Source organism: Girardinichthys multiradiatus, chromosome 13 (genome assembly GCF_021462225.1).
Source record: "Girardinichthys multiradiatus isolate DD_20200921_A chromosome 13, DD_fGirMul_XY1, whole genome shotgun sequence".
Taxonomy (NCBI): Eukaryota; Metazoa; Chordata; class Actinopteri; order Cyprinodontiformes; family Goodeidae; genus Girardinichthys; species Girardinichthys multiradiatus.
In genome coordinates, this window is record NC_061806.1 from 18,374,601 (window position 1) to 18,400,653 (window position 26,053).

A 26,053-nucleotide genomic window follows, 5' to 3' on the forward strand; every position below is an offset into this window, starting at 1 on the left:
CACGAATCAGGTGGAAGAATCAGTTTACAGGACAACTATTTTGTACTCTGGTCTTTTCTGCCTCTTTTTGGAAGAAACGTATTGCTGCACATCACCCTGAGCAGACATGATGGTTGCAGCATCATGCTGTGGGAACATTTTTTTCTTTAGAAAGGACTGGGAAGCTGCTGAGCTGGTGGGAAGGTGGTTGGAGCTAAGTACAGGGGAGTCCTGGAAGAAAAGCTGTTCTGTTTACAAAAGCCTTCCACTAAAAGACACTGTTTTTTGGCTGTAATTGGAGAAAAATGGGTATGAATACCTTTTCAAGTTAGTGTATCGGCATTTAGTTATAAAGAAACTAGAAGAAATAAAAAGGGAAGGCTAAATATTTAAAATCAAATATACTGTTTATTTTTGGAAGATTTCTTTTTTTATAATGTTGATAGACCACCATAGTGTGTGTCAGGTAGTTTGATTAAATCATCCTTCAGGAATCCTCCAATTACACCATGTTTAGTTCTCCAAGAGGAAAAGAAATAAATACAGAATTATGCTTCTATGCCCTTCTGTTGTTTAAGTCACACCCTGTAGTCTTGTGGTTTCAGTCTTTTTATTTTTGTCATAGAATTTATTTTGATATGAAATAAATTTCTTTTTGTTTTCTGAGGTGGCATATTTTATGCTCAAGTCTGTTTCCTAGGTTTTGTGCGTCAGTAGAGGTTTGCTTCTCAACTGTGGGATCTAAATTGCACAGTCATAACCCCTTTTTTAAAATGAGGGTAATCAAAGAAACTCACTTTCTTCTTTTTCTCATGATGCTGGTTTTCCATTTGTCCACAGTGGATTGGCTTCAATCACACAAGAGCCAGCTGCGTCCTGATGGCCCGGACTCACAGCCATCCATTTATCTACAGTCACTTGTCAAAGTATTCATACCCACATGCACCTTTTCACTTATTGTCCTGTTACAAACACAAGCTTCATTTTATTTGGTAGACCAACACAAAGCAGCACATAACTGAAGAATAAAAGAAAGCATGGCATTAAGTGTAGCGTGCAAATGCACTTAACAGCCTTAAGAAGTCAGCTCAGCATTATGAAAACAAAGGAATATAGCAGAAAGATCAGAGATCAGTTTAAAGGAGGGTTAGGTTATAAAATTATTCAATCAATCATCTGAAAATGTAAAGAGTAAGGTACAACTGCAAACCTATTAAGACATAGTGATCCATCTAAACTGAAAGGTCGGACAAGTAGAGAACTAATCAGAGAAGCAGCCAAAAGGCCCATTGTAACTCTGGAGGAGTTGCACAGCTCAGATGGGAGAATATGTCAAAATGACAACTATTCATCTTGCACTCCACAAACCTTGCAATAAAAGGGGCAACAAAAGCTCCACTTTGCAGGTTTGCCAAGAACAATGTTGGGGACACATCAAAGATCTGGAAACCAGTGAAGAACCCTGTCCCTCTGGTGAGATGTGCTAGTTATAGTCCATTGGAGATGGATGGAGCAAACTCTGTTGCAACCGTGGAAGAAAAACAACAAAAGACTTGAGGCTGAGGTGGAGGAACACCTTTCTGGAGGCAAGCTACCCAAAACATAGCTAGAGCTAATATGGAGTGCTAATACAGATCATAGCATATACATATGTTAGAATGGCCCAGTCAAAGTCCAAACTTAAATCAATTTGAGAATGTGTAGCTAGACCTAATGATTTAAGTCTTGAGACATATAAAGCTGATAGACATAACCCAGAAAGTAAATTCTTGAGTGGTGACTAGATATGCACTCAACACATTATGTGAATGAAATTATTAAAGACGTAAATCTTTCTCCTCCCACCTTACAAATATGAGCTACTTGTGTTGCTCTGTCACATCAAATTCCATTTAATTCCATTAAAGTTTGTGGTTGTAACAAAATGTGAATTATTTCCGTCCATACACTAATGTGATCTTAAAAAAGATCCTATTGCAACACTGTCCTCTCTCAGAATGGCACCTTCAGATTAACTTTACATTAAGTTGTTTTTGGCTTGCTAATGTTTGTGCACACACACGTCTGCTACTGTCTGGTCTCATTAAAAACGTCCACATGCAAAGCTGGCCCACAACAAAACAAGCTCTGATGTCACAGGCTCGGGGTGTTGGCACAGCATTGGCAAATAAAGAAAATAGGAGGTCTGTCTAACAAGTGGCAGGGTCGTTAGCGGTAATTACCCAAAATGCTCGTGTTTGTGCCTGAGCCTATAGTGGGCTGCCGCACTGCTAACGCTCGCAGCCTTAAAAAACCTTTCATTGTGTTTTTCCTAGCGCTGGGAAAGTGAGATATCAAATGAAAGTCAGAAGCTGTTGTGGGACTGTAAGGATCGGGGCTAATGTTGCTTGTTTGTGAGGTCTCCCAGTCCTCAGCAAGCTCCCTCTTTAGGTTGAGCCCAAACACCACTCTAATCATATCCATACCACATCAAGTCAACCCAGGTTTTGCAATGTGCCATTTGCTGACAGTCTGAACGTCATCATCAAGCCTGTAAGAGCTTGTTCAGACTGAGTTTGGCACCAGTTGGTTTGTCAGTGAAAGCTGCCGATGCGCTCCTCTGTTAACTAATAAAGACTATTGTCTCCAAGCCCACAGACTTGAGGTCTCTTCTGAAAATGTTAATTACGGAATAAGTAAATCCAATAAATTTTAATCATTATTACAATATCAGGCTAAATTAATTGCATAATTTCATTTATCTTTAAGCAGAATAAAACCAGCAGTCTTTTCCCCACAATTTTAAAGGTGTCATTAACTTCTAAAGTCTTTTAACACATTTATGAAAACTGTGAAGCATTTCAAAGCTCAGAAGAAAAATCTAGAAGGATTACTTTTATTGTATTATAACGGGACTTTTTTCAGGACATCTTGTTCCTTACATTTCCTGTGGTAAAGTCCAGATTTGGAGACCTTGTACTTAAAAGAAACCTTACAAGTGTGATGAAACCATAACATTGATTTTTAAGTATAGTTTTCTTTTTAAAATACACTTGTCTTATTATATTTTGTTCGGTTTGGTTTACCTATTTCAACTCAAACTTCAAGAATTTTACATTGATCCTAGCCAGAATCCAGTAGATTTCCTACACATTATAAGAACTATAGCCTTTCCTCTTTAGACCAAAATAAATCTTTTTGTTAAAGCTACCACTAGCACAAGCGCTCTTAAACTTCCTAATATAGGTCAATTATCTAATTGTTTACGAAGCTGAACCTGGATGGACGCCTGTTGTTTATTTGGGTTCTACTGAGCCTTGATTGATCATATTAGACACGCAGGGAGCGGTACAGTCACGATCTGGCCAGGCCAACCAGTTCGTGTGAGCGTCAGTTGGTCAAAGACGAGATTAGCATAACAAGCGCTCTCCTGACACGTTCTGACAGAGAGGTGGAGTGAATGGATTGTGGAAGGGAGGAGGTTGTCGGGCATAAAATGACCAGGGATGGGGATGATAGCCGGGCGGTTATGTGGGGGTTCTTGCCCATGCTCCAGATGGAGTTAGACCCACAGCAGCTGGGGGCCTTATAACTTTGCCCCTATGTCGCCTGCTGTGTGTGTGTGTGTGTGTGTGTGTGTGTGTGTGTGTGTGTGTGTGTGTGTGTGTGTGCGTGTGTGTGTGTGTGTGTGTGTGTGTGTGTGTGTGTGTGTGTGTGTGTGTGTGTCTAAACCAAAAGTCAGCTGGTATATGAGTTAAACAGTCACTGACTGTCAAATATAGCATTAACCTCAGACTTTGTCACTCATCAAAAAAAAAAAAAGACCCGGCATTGTGTGTGTGTGTAGTAAGAATCTATACGTGTTTGTGTGAGTCCTCTTCTCCTAACAGCCTATTTGGGATGATTATTAACTTGCTTTATCCTAGATGAGTCTCATTGGACCAGGGAAAGGATTGATTGCAGCTTTCTCTTGCTCTCTCCAGTCTACTGTCACTTGGCATTGACCAACCGTTCCCCAATGGAATAGAGCATTTACTGAAGATGATAATGATAATAATAATAATGATCATGAGAGCTGACCCAGTGGTCAATAGATAGAGCCTGCAAAAAGGCAAGAGGTATAATCAAAAAGCTCTGTTTTATGTTTTCCTGCTTTCCTTCTCCCCCCAAACCCAAACTTTCCTCTGTGGGCCAGTCACTCTAGGTTCTCATGGAGTGTTTGTGTGTCGAAGTCGGTTCTCATGGCTTAGTGCTCGTTAAGTGCAGCCGATAAAGAGTCTGTTTTTAACACAACAGAAGCATTAGTAAAGTTGCCAGAAAAACAGTTGGAAGTATTGACTTTTGTTTTATTCCTTTTTGCTCTTATGTGTGCAAGCACTTTTTGGGTAAAGCGCACCCTCGATCCACTTATTTACTCGATATCCGCTGTGCGTTTTACGGGGTCTATTTGGGATTTTAATTTATATGAGGAAAAAAAAAAAACTGCCTTTCGGTGTAATTATAATGGTGGACCACATGAGGCTACAATGTTGGTCTGTAAAGATCCTACCCCAACCAGCTCAAACAAGCAATCAGGTCCCGTTCACGTAAACATACATTATAAAAGGTGGTCATTTTCTGTCTAAATTTAAAGATTTCAGCAAGCCAGACAATATGCATATAGTTCAATGGAGTAGCAAACAGAAGAGTATATTATCAGAGTAATAGAGTTAAATATGATTAAGCCAATTTAAAATTTAAAATTATTTTCCTTCAGCCAAGCAGTTTGTTTGTGATAGGAAATGGAACATGCATCTCTCCAAAGAAAATAAAATAATGTTAAAGGAGTATCAGTTTAAAAAAATATCTTTTCTTTTCCTTATATATTTTCAAAAATGGCATCACATTTTTAGAAAAATGTAGATATTTTTGTTAACATTTATTTATTAGGGGTAAAAATGCCACTTTCAGAACATTACTGGTGCCACTCATATTGGTGTCCTTGCTTATTGTTTTTTAAACCCCGGTTGGCAGTGGGTCAGCACACAGTTTTAGTCTCTGTAAGAAAGAGGGATCTTTCACCTCTTCCCTTTTCCACAAGCTTTCTACACCCAGAGTCCTCAGTCATCTCTTATACCCTTTTCTTCAGTTCACAGGTTTTCTACAGGGTTTAGGTCTCAGCATTGAGATGGCCCAGGAAAAGATTGATTTTTGTGTCTGTTCTGATTTAGTCATTTTATTACCTTACTAAAACACCCAGCATTAACAAAATTTTAGTTTTTCTGGTAAAGGCCACCATATTTTTAATTAAAAGTCCTTTTTTAAGAGTTGATGTGATAAACTCTAACAAGGTTCCCAATTTTGGGAAGCAAATCCATCCCACAGCATCACAAATCTTCCACCATACTTAAAAGTGGCATTGTAGGCTCGGCTGACAACAGCCCACAATTGTAATTAAACTCCCATTAGAGCTATGCTAACTCTGTTTGTTACCTTAAGGCAGAAAATTCTTTTTCCTGGAATGCTTGCCAACCTATCTGTAGATAGCATCTAATGGATGTTATGGAGACTTGGTGGCTCCAAAATGCTACTTCTTATAAAGGTTGGGCATCATTTGAAATGAGAAACAGTTCTTGTTTCTCAGAAATAGTTCTTGTTGAGTAAAATGATCATATCTGCCTTCTCAGGCGGTATGTGTGAGCGCTCTGGTCAGATGGTGTCACTGGGTGTAGAAGAAGATTGAACTCATAACTATGGGAAAACGAGAAGCGGAGAAGTCATTAATTGGTTCCACCACCTTGCAGCAGGGTCCTCAGACATAATGCACATCGCAGAGTCTGGTCAAATACCTGCTAGCAATTGCTGATCGTTTGTCTGTGAAAAAACACATGGGCTAATGTTAGCTGGGTATTTGCATTTGAGATGACCCACTGTTTTAGGTCGAGTATAACTTATCTGACTGAATGTTAATATAAGATGTATTTTGTTGTTTTACTGACTTGATTCTGACTGCAGTGCGGTGCTAGAAGTGTCAGAGCTGGAGGAAGGCCTGTGTAACACCGGTGCAGCGCGTCAAAGACGAGGCAGTCTGGTACTTCTACACCATGAATCTGGACATGTTTAATTATGTTGGCAATGCAGCCTCCTTTACATGATGTAATCTTATTGTTTCACTGAGCCGAGTGGTCATTTCTTTTTTTTCTAATTAAGCAACACTTTTGATCGCTGCCACACACTGTTCATGGTTGCTCACACATTTCCTACGGATTCTTCTTCGTTGGTGTCCAGCAGCCTCCTCTTCCAGTCAACGGACTAGGTGCCGAAACTAGGAATCAAATTTAAACAACTCCAGGAGAAGCAGAAAGTTAGTCCCAGTTTCATTCGATTCTCGATGCCCAACCCTACTTCTTATTGCAGTTTTTTAACAGTAGCTTTGGAGATTTTTTTTAAAGAATTTGTTCGGCACTAGAGGCCTTTATTTTTGATTGTAGCCAGACAGGAAGGAGGGGCAAAGAGAGGGGTTGACATTCGGCAAAGGTCGCCGGGTCCGGGACTCGGACCTGGGACGGCCGCTTCGAGGACTATAGCCTCTATATGTGGTCGCGCGCTTAACCCCTACACCAGCGTTGCGCCCAGGAGATTTTGTTTTGTTTTTTTACCTCCGTGCTCAGTTACCTCCCTGAACACTTTTCACGGTTGCTTCATAAACTTGGGTCCACATCCAGTCTTGTTTTCACAGTTCCAGTTATTTCTTAATTATTGTGCTGATTTAGGATCTTAGGTTTGTGCAGGTTTAGGAGAACTTGAATGGTATGTTCTATTGGCTTTCCCACTTTGAAGAGTAGTAAGAGAAATTGACCTCAGGGTCTCATCATATTTATGCCCTAAATTTTGTAGCCACTCTGGTATACTACTGACAGTAAAGTATATTTATAAATGGCACAGCTCCATTTATTTTGGAGGAATCTGGTATGTTTTTAAAAACTGATGGTTCATGATTTTCTTTTCCCCGCACTGAATAAATGTATTCAAGTTGAAGTTTTAAGTTTTCTAGAATGTTCAGTGCGAGATTATCCGCCTACAATAAAAGATTCATTGATATTAAGGATTTTATTACGTCTTTACCATGGCTTCCAATAAGTAGAGTTGTAGAACGCTGTCTCATGTGGCATCCTTGTCATGTGTAGTGTAGTTTGTGCTGCCTTGTATCCAACAAATCTACTTTAATTTAAACCTACCACCAATAAAAAGTGGCTACTGGCTTTACATGCTCCTCATAACTCTGAGACATGGTCTCAGAAGCTCCAAATGACGTCTTATTGGCTGCCAACCCTGGGAAATGCACCTGTCCATGTTGCGTCTTGCACATGCACACACATATACTTGCTTTGCACGTGCACCACTTCAGAGAAAGCGGAACTTTAAAAGGTCACGCAGCTGGCGTGGATCGCTTTGGTTGATTCCTTTGCGAATAATCAAAGAACTGCTAATGACTCTGGCAATTATTACAAACAGTGCAAACCGGAGTTGTTTCTATGATGTTCTGTAGCTCTCACACAACCAGTTTCAATCTCATAACAGTGTCATTGAAGCCTGCTGGTAAACATCTGCCCTATTAGAGTTTGACTTTGCAAGTGGTAACATGATTTCCCTTAATAGGTGACTTCAGAGCTTCAGACTATCTTGCATGGACCACCAGCAAAAAAAACAAAAACACATTTCATTGCCACTTCCATTTTTCCCCATGTAATTGTCCTAAAAACTGAACAGTGGGTCTTTATTAGTAGACCAGCAATCTTTTTCATAGTTTGACAATAGTGGAGTTAGATGTTTTTATTGGGAGATCAAACCCCGTGAATTAGTCCACAAAACCTTTCCCAGTCCAGCAGGGTTAAGAGGAAAAACTGACCGAACAAATGAAAAGTGGTTGCTTTAAAATGTTTTCCCCAAAGTTGGATTTAATAGAAGTAACTACGTGTTTCTTCTTGATCTTTCTGAATTTGAACATAACTATATTTTGTTTGACAGTTGATGTTTACATAAACTATGAAATATAAACCCTGTTTTGTTTTTTTTTCTCTGATGTTAACCCATTAAACCTTTCCAGTTTTAGGTCAGTTAGGATTACTGAAAATGTTTTTATTTGCTAAATGCCAGAATAGTAACAGATTTTTTTTTAACCCATTATTTTTTTTATAAGTCAGGAGTTTACATGTATATGCTAATAATCATTTGCTGTGAACTGTATGATTTGAAGCAAGCTTGGCTTTCCTTCTGCAAGCTTCTTATGATTGTTTGGCTGGAAATTTGGTCCATTCCTCCTGGCAGAGCTGATGTAACGGAGTCAGATTCGTAAGCCGCCTTGCTCATACACACTTTCTTAGCCCCACAGGTCATCTATAGGACTGAGATCTGGGCTTTGTGATGTTCACTGAAAAACATTGACTTTGTTCTCCTTTATAACTAATTTGGTGGTATGCTTCAAGTCACTGTCCATTTAGAAGACACATTTGTGTCCAAGCTTCTACTTTCTGGCTGATGTCTATAGATGTTTAAACATTTCAAAAATAATGTTCTTTTTAAATGCAGCATTTCCTCCTGTTGCAAAACACCCACACACCATGATGCTGCCGCTTCTGTACTGCACAGTTGGGGTGTTGTTTTCAGGTTGGCAAGCATCCTTCTTTTTCCTCTAAGTATAGCAAAGGTCATTATAGTTAAACACTTCAACTTTAGGTTAATCAAGCATATGGAGATGTTCTCAAAGCTTAAGATCTTCTCCCAACATGCATTTGCAATCTGTTAAATGATTTTTTTTTTGTTTTGTTTGTTTTTTATGTTGCTTTTGGACTAATGTCTTTATCTCTCTGGGTGGCCGCTTAGCTTATAATTGTACAGGACTTTTTTCACTGTGGATACTCTCTTACCAGCTTCAGCCAGAATCTTCCAAAGATCTGTGCTTTTTACCATGAGGTTAATTCTCACATTCCCACGGACCACAATACGTTCATCTTAGACGGACATTACCATGTGGTACGTAAATATCTGTTTCCTGAAGTATTTATCATGCATTTTAATTCTCTCCCCACCTCTTCCTGTCCACATCTCGTCTACTCAACCCCTCTCTCTCTCTCTCTGTCTCTCTCTCTCTGTCTCTCTCTCTGACTCTGTCTCGCTCTCTCTCTGTCTCGCTCTCTCTCTGTCTCGCTCTCTCTCTGTCTCTCTCTCTGTCTCTGACTCTCACATACATACATACATATATACATACGCACACAAACACAAGCTCCTTATCTCCTCCCCCTAGGGGGCGTTGTGCAGTGCTAACGATCCAGGACTGTCACTCCTGCTGGGATGGATGAGCCGGCAGACCCGGCGCTCAGGAAGCCTCATTAGGATTCCTCTTTAATCCATCTCTGACAGGACGGGCCCGGGAACGGGAAGTCCCCTCATGCATGTACAGTGAAAACACACACAGCACATAGACAATACCTGAACATCTCACTTCTCTAATACGCTTCAGTCTGTGCACAATGAGCAGGCTCTATGATATGCTTAAAAATGCCTACACATACACACATATACTATTATGCTAATGATGTCTTATTCTTCCACCTACAAGGATCTTCCATCATCCCGGTGTCACTCCTTATAGAAATCCACTACAGATCATAAGAGCTTATTATGGGTGATTAGTTAATTTGAGGAAGCGATGCTGGGAGGTTGGAAGAGAAAGATCGTCTTCATACCCTACTCTCTTACTCTCTGCCTTACTCTCCTTAGTGAGATATATTGATCAGCACGTTGACTGTGTTATCAATAATCTCCTCTTTAGGCATCTGCAAACAGTGATCTGCACTAATGAACCTGCACAGTTGTCACCCAACTCTGTGTGGGTGTGTATTTTTGAAAATGTATTTGCTTTTGTGAGACTCACCCTGCAGAAACAGGACTAGAAAACAAAATGCAATTCTTTGCAAAAATATTGAAACACGTTTCGTCATGTTGCTACCTCAAACGTTGATGTATTTTATTAGGATTCTATTTGATAGACCGAAATGAAGATGTGTAAAATTGTGGATGGAAAAAAAATGGTTTACAACATGTTTTACACATAAATCCTGAAAAGCATTGTGTTCTGCATGCAGATTTAGTATCTTTATAAAAGATTGGCAAGGAAAAGAAAGCTAATGTTGCATTTAAAGCTAACAAATCAGCCTGCACGCACCATCCCCGTGGTGAAACATGGTGGTGGCAGCATCATGCTGTGGGAAAGATTTTCTTCAGCAGTAACAGGAAAAACTGGTCATAGTGGATGAAAGATGGCTGGAGCTAAATACAGACCGATACTTGGAAAAAACCCTCTAACCTCACAAAATCAGATGAAAATGTAAAAATGTTTTAGGGGTATGAACAATTCTGCGAAGCACTGTATTGCAGAACTGCTACAGTCTGTTATTGACTTTCCTTTTATTCATCAGTCTAGTTTTAAGAAGTTCACTTAAGGAGGCAAGTATTAAACTGAACTGAACTATGTTCACTTGTGCCAGATGTAACACATAATAACATACAGCAGTAAAAGATGAAAAAAATCTATTATCTGTGTGCGGCGTATGCTTGTGTGATTGGTGTCTCTGATGACCTTATGCTGAGCACATGTTTGCTTTGGCCTATGGGCAGCTGATGCAGGATGGGCTTTGGGCTTCATTATATGGCTCTAATGACCTCCTGACGGCTCGTCAGTGACAAACGTGCACAGATACGACCAGACGCATTGTCAAATACTTGACAACAGCACAGCCAATTAAAGGAGTGGATTGTGGGGGAGGAGGTTATGTTTTTGTTGATGGCAGTGAAAATATGTTTAATAAATCCCCTCCTTTATTTCCTCTGCACTAAAGTCTTTGGTTTTTTAACTCTAGTAATTCCTTTTTAATTATTAACACTCACATTATTAGGTTTTTACTAGTTGGAGACTTTTCATTAGAGCTTCATGGCACCCTGAAGAGAGATTTGGACTCCATCTTCTCCCGGCACTGTTTTGCTGTGTGTGAAGCAAACTAAGCAGGTTTTAGAAAATGTAAAACGAAGTAATAAAATGTGAGTTGGTCCTGTCTGTGTACAGCAATGGACAGGCTACCAGTACAAAGGTTATACAAAGGTTTTCCAAAGTTTAAAACTGAAAATATTTCCATCATACGGTTTCTGCATTTTAAAGTCTTAATGAGAGTGCTGTAGTGACATGGAGCATAGAGTAATTCGGCCCCTCCCCTCCCCCAACCATTGCTGTACATTAAAATGGCTAAAAGAAAGTACAAGAAAGACAAATTTGGGTGTTTGTCACAAACAGAGTTGTCCATGTTTGAGATAACATTGTAACTGTAGTAATCATATGTTAGTTTTCAGGGTTTTTCAATACTGTAATACCATGGAAACCGTGGTACTTTTACTCTAGGTTATGGTAATAGAATCTTAGAATGCCCCATAAGTAGCTCTGTAGCATCCTTCTTGAAATCCTTAAAAAAGACAAACAGGAAACAAATGGAGCCAGTTTTTTGAAAACTGGCTTCAATTCTGAATTCGTGCATCTAGAAGATAATTAGCAAAGAGACGTGCTGTAGTTACTTTCTATTCTATGCAATCTATTATTGGGCATGTTTCTAATACATAGAGGTTAAAACATCTCTGTTATCCAGCCAGTGTACCTCTACACTCAATGAAATGAGTAAAAAATGTTTTCCCCTAATTTACTTTTCCTAAATTTTGGAATACAGTTTTTTGTGATCTATGGGAAAAGTCTTGACGAATCCTAGGCCCTGTCCGCACCGAGGTGAACTTAGGTGTATCTAGGCGTTGCGGCCACATGGATATGGCGTTTTTGTAAACCAAAAACAATCATTTTTGAAACCTGGTCCCATAGTGAAAAGATTTTAAAATGGTGGTTCCTTGTTTCTGTGTACATGTGAAACACATCTTTTCTGAAACGATGGCGTTGTAGCTACAGCACTTTTTGCAACCCACCATGTTGCTCTGTTTCTCTCGCACAAGTTGTCTGCGCATGCCAGGTGTTTTCTCCACTGTTTTTGGTGTGTTTCTGTGGCAGTGTCACAGCACCACTTAAGACATCAGCAGGGTCTATGTTTGCATGTGTTTGTATTCTTACTATTTCGGGGGAGAACTGCACTACGTTACTCATAGAGGTCTGTAGTTCCATTCCTGTCCAGTAGGTGTCAATTAAATGAGGAGATAAGTCAGCTATTTGATTCAAATCTATTACAGTATATATTTAAAGTACATATTTAAAAAAAAAAAAAAAAGTAGCACACCAGCTTTTGAGGGTCTTAAACATCAACTAGAACCCTCGGTTCTTATTAGCAGAGGATGCTGTTGGTTCCTCAGACCCTGGGGGTTAGTCATTCACAGGAGCATTTAGGGTACAGATACATTGCATAAGAGGCTTAGACTGGATGGGTGAAATACTTGAAAAGGTTTTTTTTCTGCATTAAATACTCTATGGGGGTGTGGGGTTGGATTGCCTCCTACAACATGGCATGCTTCTTAAGCCATCAGGCATGGGGAGGGACGCCTAATTGAACATGATAAAGTTTAAAGTTAATTACCCCTCACGCCTGTCACTGATACCCCCATAAAGGGGGGCTGCCCTCAGGCCCAGCTGTTTGTGTGTACGTGCAGTGAGTGGTCTGTGTGAATGTGAGAAAGGAGGGCGGGGGGGATGAGACAAAGGCAAGGGTTCCCACAGGAGTTGTGCAATGGATGATGGCAAAAATCGCCTTTTAAAGATGGCTTGGTCCCTCTGGTGCACCGCTACTTAACACGTCTGTCTCATCACGAGTGTCACATGGCCATACACAAAAGTACAAAGGTAGCACTAAAAAGAACAGTCAACGGTTTAAGCTATTATACCTTTTTTTTGTTTGTTGTTTTTTGAGGAAATGTATTAGTTTTTGATTTAAATCTGATTTTCACCCTAACTCGCAAAAATCAAAGACTTGTGTTGGGGTTTTCAAAAGTATGAAATTAAGTATATTTCCAGTCTGGATAAATACTGTAAATATTACAAACATATTTTTGTATTGTTTTGTATTCTGTATGTTTTCATTTTAGTATGTTTATTTAGTATATTTTAGCATGATATATTGTTAGCTTGATTAATTTAGACCTTTTATATCGGTGAGCTGCTTTTATTATTATTATTATTTTAACCACATCGAGTTGTTGTGAGTGATTTGATAAATTTCAGGTTTGCAGCTGTTTCTGTTTCACATTAAATCAAAACAAGTCTTACAAAAGGAGTATTTTTAAGGCTTGACCCCTTTGATTAAGACCATACACCTCTTACAAAAAACATGTAATCTTTTAATTTTGCAAAAGTGTCATTTCTGCTACTGTTTTGAAAATGAACTTAGAAATGTGGACATTTGAGATGGGAAACGTATAAAGACAAGGAACTGTAGAGCTCTGCTCCTTAAAATTCTCACACAGATGCTCTTTTGATTTTTCAAGCATTTAAAATATTTTTTTAATTAATTGATAATGTACCCTTTTTGGCTTTTTCTTTCCAACCAGGGCATTTTTTACAAAAGCAAGAAGCCTCATGCATGAGATGGAAAAATACGGGATTTAAATTGGCCAATGCACATAAACTATATGAAATAATCTATGTGATATGTGTGTTTGGCCTGATTGTCTTGAATCATTATAAGCACAGTTTGCTTTATTTGGAAATTGTTTTACTCCTCTGAAGTGCAATGGCGGTGTTTGTTTTTAGGTGTTGGAGCTGCCAGCATGGCCAAACTGACCTTCATGGTTGGCGGACTGGAGGAGGAATTCAAGGCCGCACAGGAACTATTCACCTGCATGGGCGCCAATGTTGTCTACTGTGGACAAGTCGGAACAGGGCAGGTAAGGACAGTTGCTCCTAAAAGTCATAGGCATGACTGCTATAGGAAATGCATAATGTGGATATGTTTAAGTAGAGGAATTGTTCAACATCAGAGCATAGATGTACATATATGAAAGAGATCAAAAGCGCTTTCACACTGATTTAACCACCTGGTTTTATTCTGCCTTTGGCTTTAAGATATTCTCACATTTCTCATTTATATAGCTTTAAACAAAAATAGATTCTGTACTTAAAGTTGTTTAAGCCTCATCTATGCATCAGGAGTTCTTTCTCTTTGTTAACCCTGCAGGCAGCAAAGCTGTGCAATAATATGCTGCTGGCTATCGGGATGGTTGGGACCGCAGAAACCATGAACCTTGGCATCAGGTACTGGAAGCAAATGCTATGCTAACCTGCTAGAATAAACGCTGTCTGCCGCCCACTTTACAGGCGGAGGGTTTACGTAGATCACAACAGAGAGCACATTTGTGAGGAAGTGGCCTTGGCCGGTATGAGTTTCTCACCATATGCCAGAGTTTTACTGAATCACAAAATGGCTAATTGGTAGATACAAATGACCTTCCTCAACTAAATCCTGGATTATTCAATTCAATTCAAAAATACTTTATTAATCCCAAAGGGAAATTTAATTATGAGCAAATAATAAAAAGCGAGGCACTAATGAACATTTCATGTAAAGTTTGTGTAAATACAATTTACTTGGATACAGGTTTCGAAATGTGTCTCGATGTGTTAGTGTAGTTTATGGAAGTACAAAAGGGTCAACCCCTCCCCAAGTCGGAGCAGCCCACCTCTGTTGGAGCAAGATAGATGAGGGGGTGGAGCCGCAGTCTGATTTACATCTGCTGATGGAGTGTTTGCTTGGATCCCGCCACACCCCTGCCACTGAAAGGCACCTAGAAATCCCATTAGTACTAATGCCTCATCCTGATGGTGTCTCTTAAACCAGGTGCTGAAGGATGATGGGATATGAAGTCTTCAAAATGAAAGTCTTAATTCCTCTTGAGTCTGAACCTTCAAGTGGAATCTAGTCTATGATGAAGCAGCTAGTTTAATTAAAGGAAACATTTTTGTCCCTATTATGTGTTTTTATGGTTTTTACATTGTAAAAATACTTGTGCGTCCAGTTTTGCACGTGTGAGTGTAAATGAGTTGCTCTTTACACGGTACAGCTGTGTTAGTGCGCCTGATTTATCTGCACCGAGACCAAGGACAGAAATTGGCATGAGCAGCCTCACATAAATCCCTTCTCTAGGCTTCTGAAATATAGAGGCATTAAGCGAACAACACAGATTTACACATTGCCACACTGTCTTGGAAACATGCACACTCACATAGTTGCAGATTTATATCCAAACACATTTTCTAATAGTACAAGTTCTCACAGTGCATATCCTTATATTGTGTTACTGTGAAGTAACTATCCCATCACTTTGGATATGAATTATCTTCATTTTGATGAAAAACGGACCTATATGATAGCTTGATAGTATAGGCGTGCATGCATTGAATGTCCGTCTGTTCCTCTGTTTCTCCCTCTTCTTACTCCACCTTCTCCAGGGCTTTATTAGAGGGCTTGACAAAGTCTGTCATCATTTAGGGAGAACTCGCACTATGCAAATCTCCCAGGCTGCATTGTGGCCCTGCTTTTTATGCAGAGGAGAACACACAGATACAGTCCAACACCAAGGTGAAAGAGCCCTCACTGCTAATTTACAATATAAGGGGAATAACACTTTATCATGCTGAACTCGGGCCCTGATGGAGCAACCTTTTCTTAATATTCATGCGTGTGTGTGGTCTTACCTACTCATGCTAAAACATACACATGCCCACACACACAGTTCTTTTCATGGTCTTAATTTGTTGATCTCAGATGGAAGCCCTGGCCGTCTCCAGCAGAGTGTAACGTTCTCCTAGTGCAAGGAATGGCAGCGCATAACAATTATGAACACACAGACTCACACACACACATCCCAAACCTACATGGAAACCATCTTGTTTTGCATTCATTTCTGATTTTTTTTTTTTCAGTTTAATCGCATCGGGCTTACCTTTTCCCTCTGTATTGGATTTTCTTACACTACAGCATTATTATTATTATTTTATTTATTTTCATTATTATCTGAAATCCTCCATATTTTCTATCTGCTGTCTATGTTTAGCCAGGCAGTCATTAAAAAAAGAAAATGTATAGCCTTGCAAATGTGTTCATACCCCTAAACCATTTCACATTTTGTGACACTAAAACCACAAATATGTTCTGTTAGGATCTAATGTGAGAAACCGACACTATGTAGTGGATAATTGTGAAGCCAAAGGAAAATGATGCATGACTTTGTATTTTGTTAGATTTTTTGGAATTATATAGTCCTTTGGGGTATGTCTCTACCAGCTTTGTACATCTAGAGTTTCTTCTTTCAAAATAGCTCAAGCTCAGAACGGTTGGATGGACAGTGTCTGTTAAGAGAATTTGTCCAATCTTGTCTTAGTCATTTGGATTTAGATCCAAACAGCCTCCATTTTAAAAATGCTCCTCTTGTGTTTTCATTAAAAAGAACAAACTTTGGTTTGGTTTTTTTTTGTCTCAAAATGTGTTTTTAAGGACCTCTGAGTGTATAATCATCCAGTTTTTAAGATTTTCCACCAGAAAGGACACAAATGCATTCTTACTTCATAAAAGAAAGAAACTATAAAATAGTCCTTTAGTGTAGTTGGCGGCTCATGATTAGCAGTCACCGTATTATTTGTTCTTCTCAAAACAGGCCGTTTGGGAAAAGATTCACAAAGTAGTCGGCCGGTTCAAATTTCCTTTTTTCTGTCTTCACAATAAGATTATCGAACATAGATATGACGGGATGTCAAGCGTAAACCACTCACCTTCAAATATAAGCTGATGATAACACCTTAAACTTACTTTACCAGACAAAGTCACAGACTGAAAGTTCCCTAAAAACTGTTCAGCAGACATTAAAGAGAATTATTGTGTTGTCTAATACTTTCATAAAATATTGTCAATTCCCTTCTTTCAAGAGATTCTCCTACTTAAACTGTGAATCTCTGTAGTTCCTCCAAAGTTACCATCAGCCTCTTTGGTACTTATCTGAGTAACGCTCTCCTTGCACCGACTGTCAGTTTAGTTGAACGGCCGTTTGTAAGTGGGTTTGCAGTTTAGCCATACCCTTGGAATGAACATTGCCCTGTGAAATGTACAAAGCTTTGTTTAAGCTTATTTCTTAACCCAACACTGCTTTGAACTTCCCCATAACTTCAGGTGACAGGATAAAGGGGCCTGAATACAGCACATGCAACAATTTTTAAAACGGTGTATAATTTACCTTGCAGATTGCAATTGTGTGCTACATTTTGTTGGTCCATCACATAAAATACCTTTTTTTTAAAAAAACAAAAAACAATGCAATGTTTTAAGACAGAATATGATTTTTTTTTCATGATACTACTGTAAGAAGCTGTGGGTGATGGTATTAATGAGCAAGAGTGGGCTATGTAATGCTGCTTTTTATGTCTTTGATGCAAAGGACTCATTTTTACCTTAAAGAAATCCAAGCATAGAAACATCACTAATAGAGAACAAAAGCACCAACATGGCTCTTCTCCAATGAGATGTTGAGCATATGTTAGGATAAAGATTAAACATCAGCTGTAAACGGGCTTATTGCCTCTATAAGTGGGATAGTAAACGTTTGTCTGTCGTTACCTCTTTAATGAAATAATAAATGGGGAACGGGCCGGGTTTCCTCTCGTGTGGCACCAAACAAGGAGGAGAAGCTAATCATGATGAAACAGACACTTAATATCACTGCTGCAAATGAACTCCACCTGCCAGCGCGCCCAGCACATAAACGCATAAACACCCTCCCCACTTATTTCCATCTGTAGCTCCATCTCCTTTTTAAATCTGTAGCAACATTACAAGGCATCACATTCGCGTCTGTTTATCCATGTCGATCTTGTTAAAGCGTGACATGTCCTCTTCTCCACGCAAATTACCACAGGCGGAGAGCCACACTACTGCGTCAGCTAATAACCACAGCTGAGTGTGTGTGTGTGAAGGGAACAAGAGGGGGAACATCATTGATTTATTGTTAACAGAGGACAACAGCTCCCCGTCAGCTTCTCTGGTCGCTGTAACAAACGATCCATGCGCTCGGACCTGCTTTATTGTAGCTCAGCCAGTAACCTTTTCAGCTGCTGACCCAGAACGCAGGGAGGGGCTGCCAGCTTGTGTGTGGGTGTGTGAGTGTGTGTATAAGTGGAGAGTTGAACTGAGGGGGTAGACATCGATGTCAAACATATGTCCCCAAGAGTCCTTAGACGGGGAGCGGTCACCTCGGATGGTGGGGGGCAGAGAAGCAGGACGGCGAGGCATCCGTTTAGACGTGCAGTAAAAAAGCTGAGTGAGATTACGTTTAACATCACAGTCACTGATGCCACATTTCCAAAACTGGTGGTTGATAAAAATAAAAATTAGAGAGTCTGGGGGAACAGAGAGACACAAAGAGCCTTTAGGAGGGAGGGCTGCTGGCTTTAAGGACCTATGATGGTTTAATTGTCATATTGAGAACAGAATGGAGTTACAGGCCTGTAAGTAACAATAAACTAAAGCAGCTATGACTTGATGTGGCCATCTTTACAGTGGCCTTTTAAATCAGTAATTTACAAAAGCTGCACTGTACTGGCACACTGAATGCCCGAAACAGGCGCTACGGTTACACCCTTGCTGCTGTAATGGTTGGCACTTAATTTCTCTTTGCTTTCTTTTCCTAGGTTTGGCTCATACTGTCTTGTTAACTTTTTGCTGCTCATTATCATAGCCCAGAGATTAGCCCTCATGCATGCAAAGATTCTGTTGCTGCATAGTGGGCAGAAGAGTGAATGATTTGTCCCGAGATGTGACAGCCGGATTTACGGCTCCCCTCTGCTGGTTAACCACTTCTCCTCCTCCACTTTCTTGGAAAAAAGTGATAATGAAGGATAGTTCTGGTGGTGGACATCAATACTGCATTATCCAGCTTAACAATGGCTTCAGCTATTAACACTGAGGAATGGTCAGAGTCTGGCTTAAGGTTCAAATGGGGTCACTGGAATCACCAGAAGACCAATTTTTACTCGCTTTGCTTCACATAGCCATGAAAATGATCCCTTTGGCTCTTTGTCTGAAGCTCATCTTTTCTAAATAATCATTAATCCAATTTTATATTCTATGTTTGTTTCCAGCTCATATTAAGCTGATAAAAGCTTAAAGGTAAAAGGGATACATGATTATATATTTATCTGTGACAACAAATATATTCTTTTTTTTCTCCCATTTTGCAACCAAATTTTCCACGATCCATATTGCATGTAGCTACACATTTAAATAGTTATAGGCATACTTCAGAATTTCTAAGCAAGGTTCTGGTAAAAGGTTAGAAGCAATTAATATCTTGACTGCAGTATAAAACTCACATAGAGTAATCATTTAAGATAAATCAAAAGCTGGTCGTGCAGCCTGAAGCTCACAGCTAGTTTTACAAAACAAGGATCAAAGTGTGCTTTTACAATCTTAGAGCAACGAGGGTTAATAATTTTACAAACTTTCAAACCAATTTGCACTGAGCAGTTATTTTTAACAAAGGAAATGGAGGTCAAAGGCGTGTACACCTCCATTGATCTTCCTGTGTGAAATTCGAACTGAGAACAGAACAGAGTTAAAGTATTATAAGATGTTAAAAGGCTACTCTAGTCATGGCTCTTTTTATAGAACCTGTTACATTCAGCCTCTGGGATAAACTAAGCTGGGTTTATACTAAATGAAGCCACTGCAAGAGTTATCTTTGTCCCAGATAAAATGACAAGTTCCTATAACCATGTAACAGATCCTCTTGATAAATTCTGAACTATCCTATTTTAAGTCAAATAATTTAAACATGAAAGAAATTAATGATTTGCTGTCTTGTTCGTCCTGTTTTAGACTGGGTTTGGACCCCAAGCTGCTTGCAAAGATCCTGAACATGTCATCGGGTCGCTGCTGGTCCAGCGACACATACAACCCCGTCCCTGGAGTAATGGATGGTGTCCCCTCGGCCAACAACTACCAGGGTGGTTTCGGAACCACTCTAATGGCCAAGGTATTTACTTTCTGTTTTGTGTGAGATTTAGTTTGCTGATTCTTTGTTACAACTGCGTGTAATTATTATTTCTATTTCCATATCATGTTTTATTTAGCTTTGACATATAGATTGAAAGGTCAGTCAGTCTGTCATTTTCTACCGCTTATTCCATAGTAGGTCACGGGGAAGCTGGTGCCTATCTCCAGCAGTCTATGGGCGAGAGGCAGAGTACACCCTGGACAGGTCGTCAGTCCATCGCAGGGCAACACACAAACAACCATGCACACACTCATTCATACACCTAAGGGTAATTTAGAGTGACCAATTAACCTAACTGGCATGTCTTTGGACTGTGGGAGGAAGCCGGAGTACCCGGTGAGAACCCACGCATGCACAGGGAGAACATGCAAACTCCATGCAGAAAGACCCCCGGCCGGGAATCGAACCCAGGACCTTCTTGCTGCAAGGCAACAGTGCTACCAACTGCGCCACCGTGCAGCCCTAGATTGAAAGGTTGTTTAAAAAAAAAAGCAAATTAAGGGAATTTAAACGCATTGAGAAAATATTTTGCTAGACTGGACTTGTTGAATACAGCTTGAACTAAGTCATCACTAAACAGGCACCTAATGGTTTACAGCAACAGGTTTGGTACTCACTGCAGATCTCTAGTCCACATCACCATTCCTTCAGCCACTGTCCCTTTTAGGAGACCTCGGACTGGACAGGTTAGAAAGTTGAAATACTGCAGAACATTGATGTTAGAGAAGGTAGATTTAACAGCACACATTTCACTGCCAAATTGGATCTACTGTTAGTTGTGACTTTCCAATGGTGTGTCTTGAAGGAGCCATATATCCATGTGAGAACTAGAGGACTCCTCTTCCTCCCTTTTCATCTAGCCTTTACAAATCTGAGGCCAGGACCAAACAGGATTTGAAGTTTATCAAATGCAGTGTCTCCATTAGATACTTGGAGTTTCTCTTCAAAACCGTGTAGAGACAGGATTAAAGACTAAAAGACAGGACCAATGTATGTATATGTATCATCTGTAGAAAGAGAACCGTAAGTTGCTGGCAGCAGCAGCTCAGCCGGTGTCCCCCCTCCAGGAAGATGTCACAGCTAAACACAGACCCAGGCCAGATGTAGCTTCTAGGAAGAGAAAAAAACAGAGATGCAACATAAAGTCAAAGAGCTGAAATATTAAATAACGCAAAATTGGACAGTATGATGAAAATGTAGCAGAGTGAGGGAAACTGGTCTTTATGTTGTCCAGCAGCCTTAACCTTATTATCTGAGAGCGACACCAGCAGCAACTATTATTACCAATTAGTAATAACAAATGACTTTATATTCCTTCAAAGTCACCTCTCTAAATAGGTTGGGATTCGAGGCTTTGTCTTTTAGTAATATGTTTTGAGGGAAAATAAAATTGTATTTTAATAACATAATATTTTAAAAGTATTATTTGCCAAATTATTTTGATAATTGATTGTTAGTGTAACTATCCATCAGAGTGAATGATTTTTATTCGAGTGATGGTCTACTAACATGAAAGCGGACAGCAGGCGGTGTGATGATGTCAGGTCCAGATTAGCGGTTCAGCTTACACATAGGAAATAGCTTATTTAGAAACCCTTTAGGTTCCGCCAGTACCTTCAAATATTAATAATACAAAATGTATGTGTACGAGTGCTGGCGGCACGTTACAGCCGTAAAATAAAAAATAAACAATGTTTAAATCAACCTCCTTCATGATGGGTTCTGATGAACAGGAGGTCACAGGGGTCAGGGAGTAGCGGCCGAGAGGAAACATTTCTGCTCAGACTGGCAGACGTGGGAAGGCGTGTGGTGCTGCAATTCCTAAGTTGTCTTCTCTCAGGGCAGTGGAGAGGAAACCACTTCTTCGACATATTCAGGGACACTGTCTCCTCTTGGGGAATCTTTGGCTCACATTTTTTTCTGCAAAAGCTTAAACATAAAGGTCAAGGCAACTAGTCTTATTTTCGGCGGGGGGAATGTCGCCAGTTCCGTATACAGCAGACCGTATCTATCTACTTGATCCGTGAATTCACGCGCATCTCCCTGATGTGGCCAGTTGATGGGCGCGGGTGAAACCAACACTAGTATCTAGTAACGGCCCAACTCTAGTAACTGTCTTCAGACAAATGTTGGCAAGTCTGAGATGGTTTTTTTAGGGTACTTCTAACATTTCTATAAACCTTGTATCCCATTTAAAGCATTATCAGTAATCTTTCTGACGCTGTGTTTCTCTTTTCAAACATACAGGATCTTGGTTTAACCCAGAACACTGCCACCAACACAAAGACACCCATTCCTCTGGGCTCCCTTGCCCACCAGATCTACAGAATCATGTGCTCTCGTGGCTACGCCAACAAGGACTTTTCCTCCGTCTTCCAGTTTCTGCGTGAGGAGGAAGCACAGTGAATGAGGGGTTGTAGCTGCTAGCACTGCTTTGACAAACTGTTACTCAGACCTCAGAAGCACACACCCGATTGTCCCTTATCCCACTATTCTCAGGACTCATGACCAAGACTAAGGCCTTGGTTAAGGAAAAGATCTGCAGTCCAAATAAGTGTTTGATACCTCTCCTCTTGTTAACTGCATTTTGTGTGCCTGAAGAAATGCTGAAACGTATTTAAAAACAATATCTACCAAAAAAAAAAATCTTGTCCTGAGCTTTACTAAAGAAAGCAGATTTACATGCTACTATGCAACTTGAATGGTAAAGATCCAGCATGGTTATGTCAGGTTTGTGCTAAATGTCTGTTACTTCTATGACCTGAGCCAGTTTAAGAAATCAGGACTGCAGAGGTTCTGATTCTGCTAATACATATATTATACCAAAGTGGCCCAAACTTGAGGCTCACAGTTTACTGAGATTCAATCAAATTTCTTCATATTATAGAAGGAAATTCCAGTTATTACCAACATTTCTCTAGTTTTACAATGTGAATACACTACATTTATGGTTGTATTAGTTCATTTTCAATTATGCTGTGAAATGAATCCCTGGTTATGTTTGTGCTGTTAACTGCAGTACACCATTTCAGGGCCCTTTTAATACTGTTACAAATCTGTTTGAACTTAATTCTTTTCTTCACTATCTAAATCTGCTCATTAAGCCACTTGAGTATTACTTTGTGACTAATGATGTAAACATTTTAAACATATTGTTTTTTTCAACTGTCAAGCACTTTGGTCCAGTTTATCTTCACCTTGCGTCTCCCTTTTTGTCTGCTACATGTGTAAAATGTCAGTGAGAAATGGTTTCATTGTGCCGTGAGAAATTGTACATAGTTTATATGCATTGAAGAGAAGTATAGACTCATTTTTTTTTAGTAAAATTCCATAATGGTTTCTACAGTTAGTCTTTAATCTGTGAAACAAAATTTGTCACACTGCAGCAGAAAAATAAAGACATTTTGTGTATTTTGTGTATCATGTATCTCTGTCAGTGGCGCCGCCGGGGGGGGTGGGGGGGGGCACGGCCTCCCCTGAAAAAACATTAGCCACCCCTGTGACCCCCCAGGTGTGATAAACTGTTGTTTAACGACTGAAACTGAGTTGTCCACGTGTCAGCGACACACCTGCTTTTTCAAATTACTAGTGAATGCAGCATTAAACGATGGTTAGTTTGCCCTGCTTACAATGTTTTAAGTTACTTGTTTTTACCTATTGAGAAATGAACCACTGCTCTGTATCTTTAAATTATATAAGCTGTCGGCCCGGCAACATGTAAACGTGGTAAAGAGGGTGAGCGCGGTAATCTGTATAAGGGTGCAGCAGGTTCTGATCCAGTTTGTGAGTAATGTTAAGAACAGATGTAAACAAGGTTTTTCAGTTAACGGTGAGAATCATCAGAAGCTGAGTTTGGATAAAGTTTGTCATATTTTTGAGTGTGCATCCATAAGACTGGTGAGTTGTGTAAACCAAGTATAATTTGTTAATTAGGTTTGTTGTTCTGGACATTTTCTGTTAACTCAGTTCACTTAACAGAAGATATGGCTAACGAAGATAGGTTTTTAGCTTGAGTTGGTGATTTTTGTTGCCTTTTTCTAATTTGATCTCCACATCATAGCTGATTGAAACACAGGTCTAGAGTGATGATAAAACGTTATATTTAATTTGTTACCAACTATAGTTCAGGCCACAAATAAAGGCCTTGGGGCCAATTAATTAGGCAAAAAATACAGCTTGTGGCTGTAATTTTTTTATGTAATCACTCATGGGAAGTTGTGATTACAATGAATTATACAAAAATGTTTTATTTGTGTATTCTGTTTTGTAGAACCACAAGCATCCATACCTGGTACTTGAATCTGCTAATTAAAGAAACCGTAAAGCATCACCTGGGCTGATCATAGACTTGGGGGTCATGCAGGCATTTAACCAGTGTACACTACGATCACCACCATAGTAAACTCGACATTAATCTTAGAAATCGCCATCACATTTAATGCATTCAGTTATGTTTAGAACCTTGTTTATTAAACACTGAATAAGCATCCATTTATGTTTATTTTGTAGTTTTCACGGTGCTGGAAAGTGTTCCGGAGATGCAAGGATTATCTTGGATGCTCTGAAAAGGAGAATTAAATATCTGCACTTGTCAGAGACTGTCTTTGGGATTTTTTTTATGTCAATGGCTACGTGTAGGCTGTGAATCTTTGCTGGAAGGTGTTTTGGAGAACTTGAAATTAATTTTGTAAAAACAAAAGACAAATGATCTGTGATGTCTGTTTTTTTTTTTTTTCTTGCAGTTCCTATTACAGCATCACATCTATTATGATTAATATACAGTATACTGCCAAAAATATTTGTCTACTTTTACATGTACAGTACAGACCAAAGGTTTGGACACACCTTCTCATTCAAAGAGTTTTCTTTATTTTCATGACTATGAATATTGTAGCTTCACACTGAAGGCATCAAAACTATGAATTAACACATGTGGAATTATATACTGAAGAAAAAAGTGAGAAACAACTGAAAATATGTCTTGTATTCTAGGTTCTTCAAAGTAGCCACCTTTTGCTTTGATTACTGGTCTGCACACTCTTGGTATTCTGTTGATGAGCTTCAAGAGGGAGTCACCTGAAATGATTTTCAACAGTCTTGAAGGAGTTCCCAGAGATGCTTAGCACTTGTTGGCCCTTTTGCCTTCACTCTGCAGTCCAGCTCACCCCAAACCATCTTGATTGGGTTCAGGTCCGGTGACTGTGGAGGCCAGGTCATCTGGTCCAGCACCCCATCACTCTCCTTCTTGGTCAAATAGACCTTACACAGCCTGGAGGTGTGTTTGGGGTCATTGTCCTGTTGAAAAATAAATGATGGTCCAACTAAATGCAAACCGGATGGAATAGCATGCCGCAGCAAGATGCTGTGGTAGCCATGCTGGTTCAGTATGCCTTCAATTTTGAATAATCCCCAACAGTGTCACCAGCAAAGCACCCCCACACCATCACACCTCCTCCTCCATGCTTCACGGTGGGAACCAGGCATGTAGAGTCCATCCGTTCACCTCTTCTGCTCCGCACAAAGATTGCAACCAAAGATCTCAAACTTGGACTCATCAGACCAAAGCACAGATTTCCACTGGTCTAATGTCCATTCCTTGTGTTCTTTAGCCCAAACAAGTCTCTTCTGCTTGTTGCCTGTCCTCAGCAGTGGTTTCCTAGCAGCTATTTTACCATGAAGGCCTGATTCACACAGTCTCCTCTTAACAGTTGTTCTAGAGATGTGTCTGCTGCTAGAACTCTGTGTGGTATTGACCTGTTCTCTAATCTGAGCTGCTGTTAACCTGCGATTTCTGAGGCTGGTGACTCGGATGAACTTATCGTTCGCAGCAGAGGTGACTCTTGGTCTTCCTTTCCTGGGGCGGTCCTCATGTGAGCCAGTTTCTTTGTAGTGCTTGATAGTTTTTGCGACTGCACTTGGGGACACTTTCAAAGTTTTCCCAATTGTTCGGACTGACTGACCTTCATTTCTTAAAGTAATGATGGCCACTCGTTTTTCTTTACTTAGCTGCTTTTTTCTTGCCATAATACAAATTCTAACAGTC

General features: G+C 39.8%; 1 protein-coding gene across 1 annotated transcript in view; it reads left to right on the forward strand.

Moving 5' to 3' along the window:
- Positions 1-23,421, forward strand: part of hibadha (3-hydroxyisobutyrate dehydrogenase a) — a 31,138-nt gene extending 7,717 nt beyond the window's left edge. The window contains exons 5-8 of the mRNA XM_047383757.1: positions 13,724-13,857; positions 14,148-14,224; positions 19,833-19,989; positions 22,258-23,421. Of these exons, the coding sequence (XP_047239713.1) occupies positions 13,724-13,857; positions 14,148-14,224; positions 19,833-19,989; positions 22,258-22,416 (527 nt within the window). The 3' untranslated portion in view covers positions 22,417-23,421. The remainder of the gene's footprint in view (positions 1-13,723; positions 13,858-14,147; positions 14,225-19,832; positions 19,990-22,257) is intronic.
- The last annotated feature ends 2,632 nt before the right edge of the window (positions 23,422-26,053 follow it).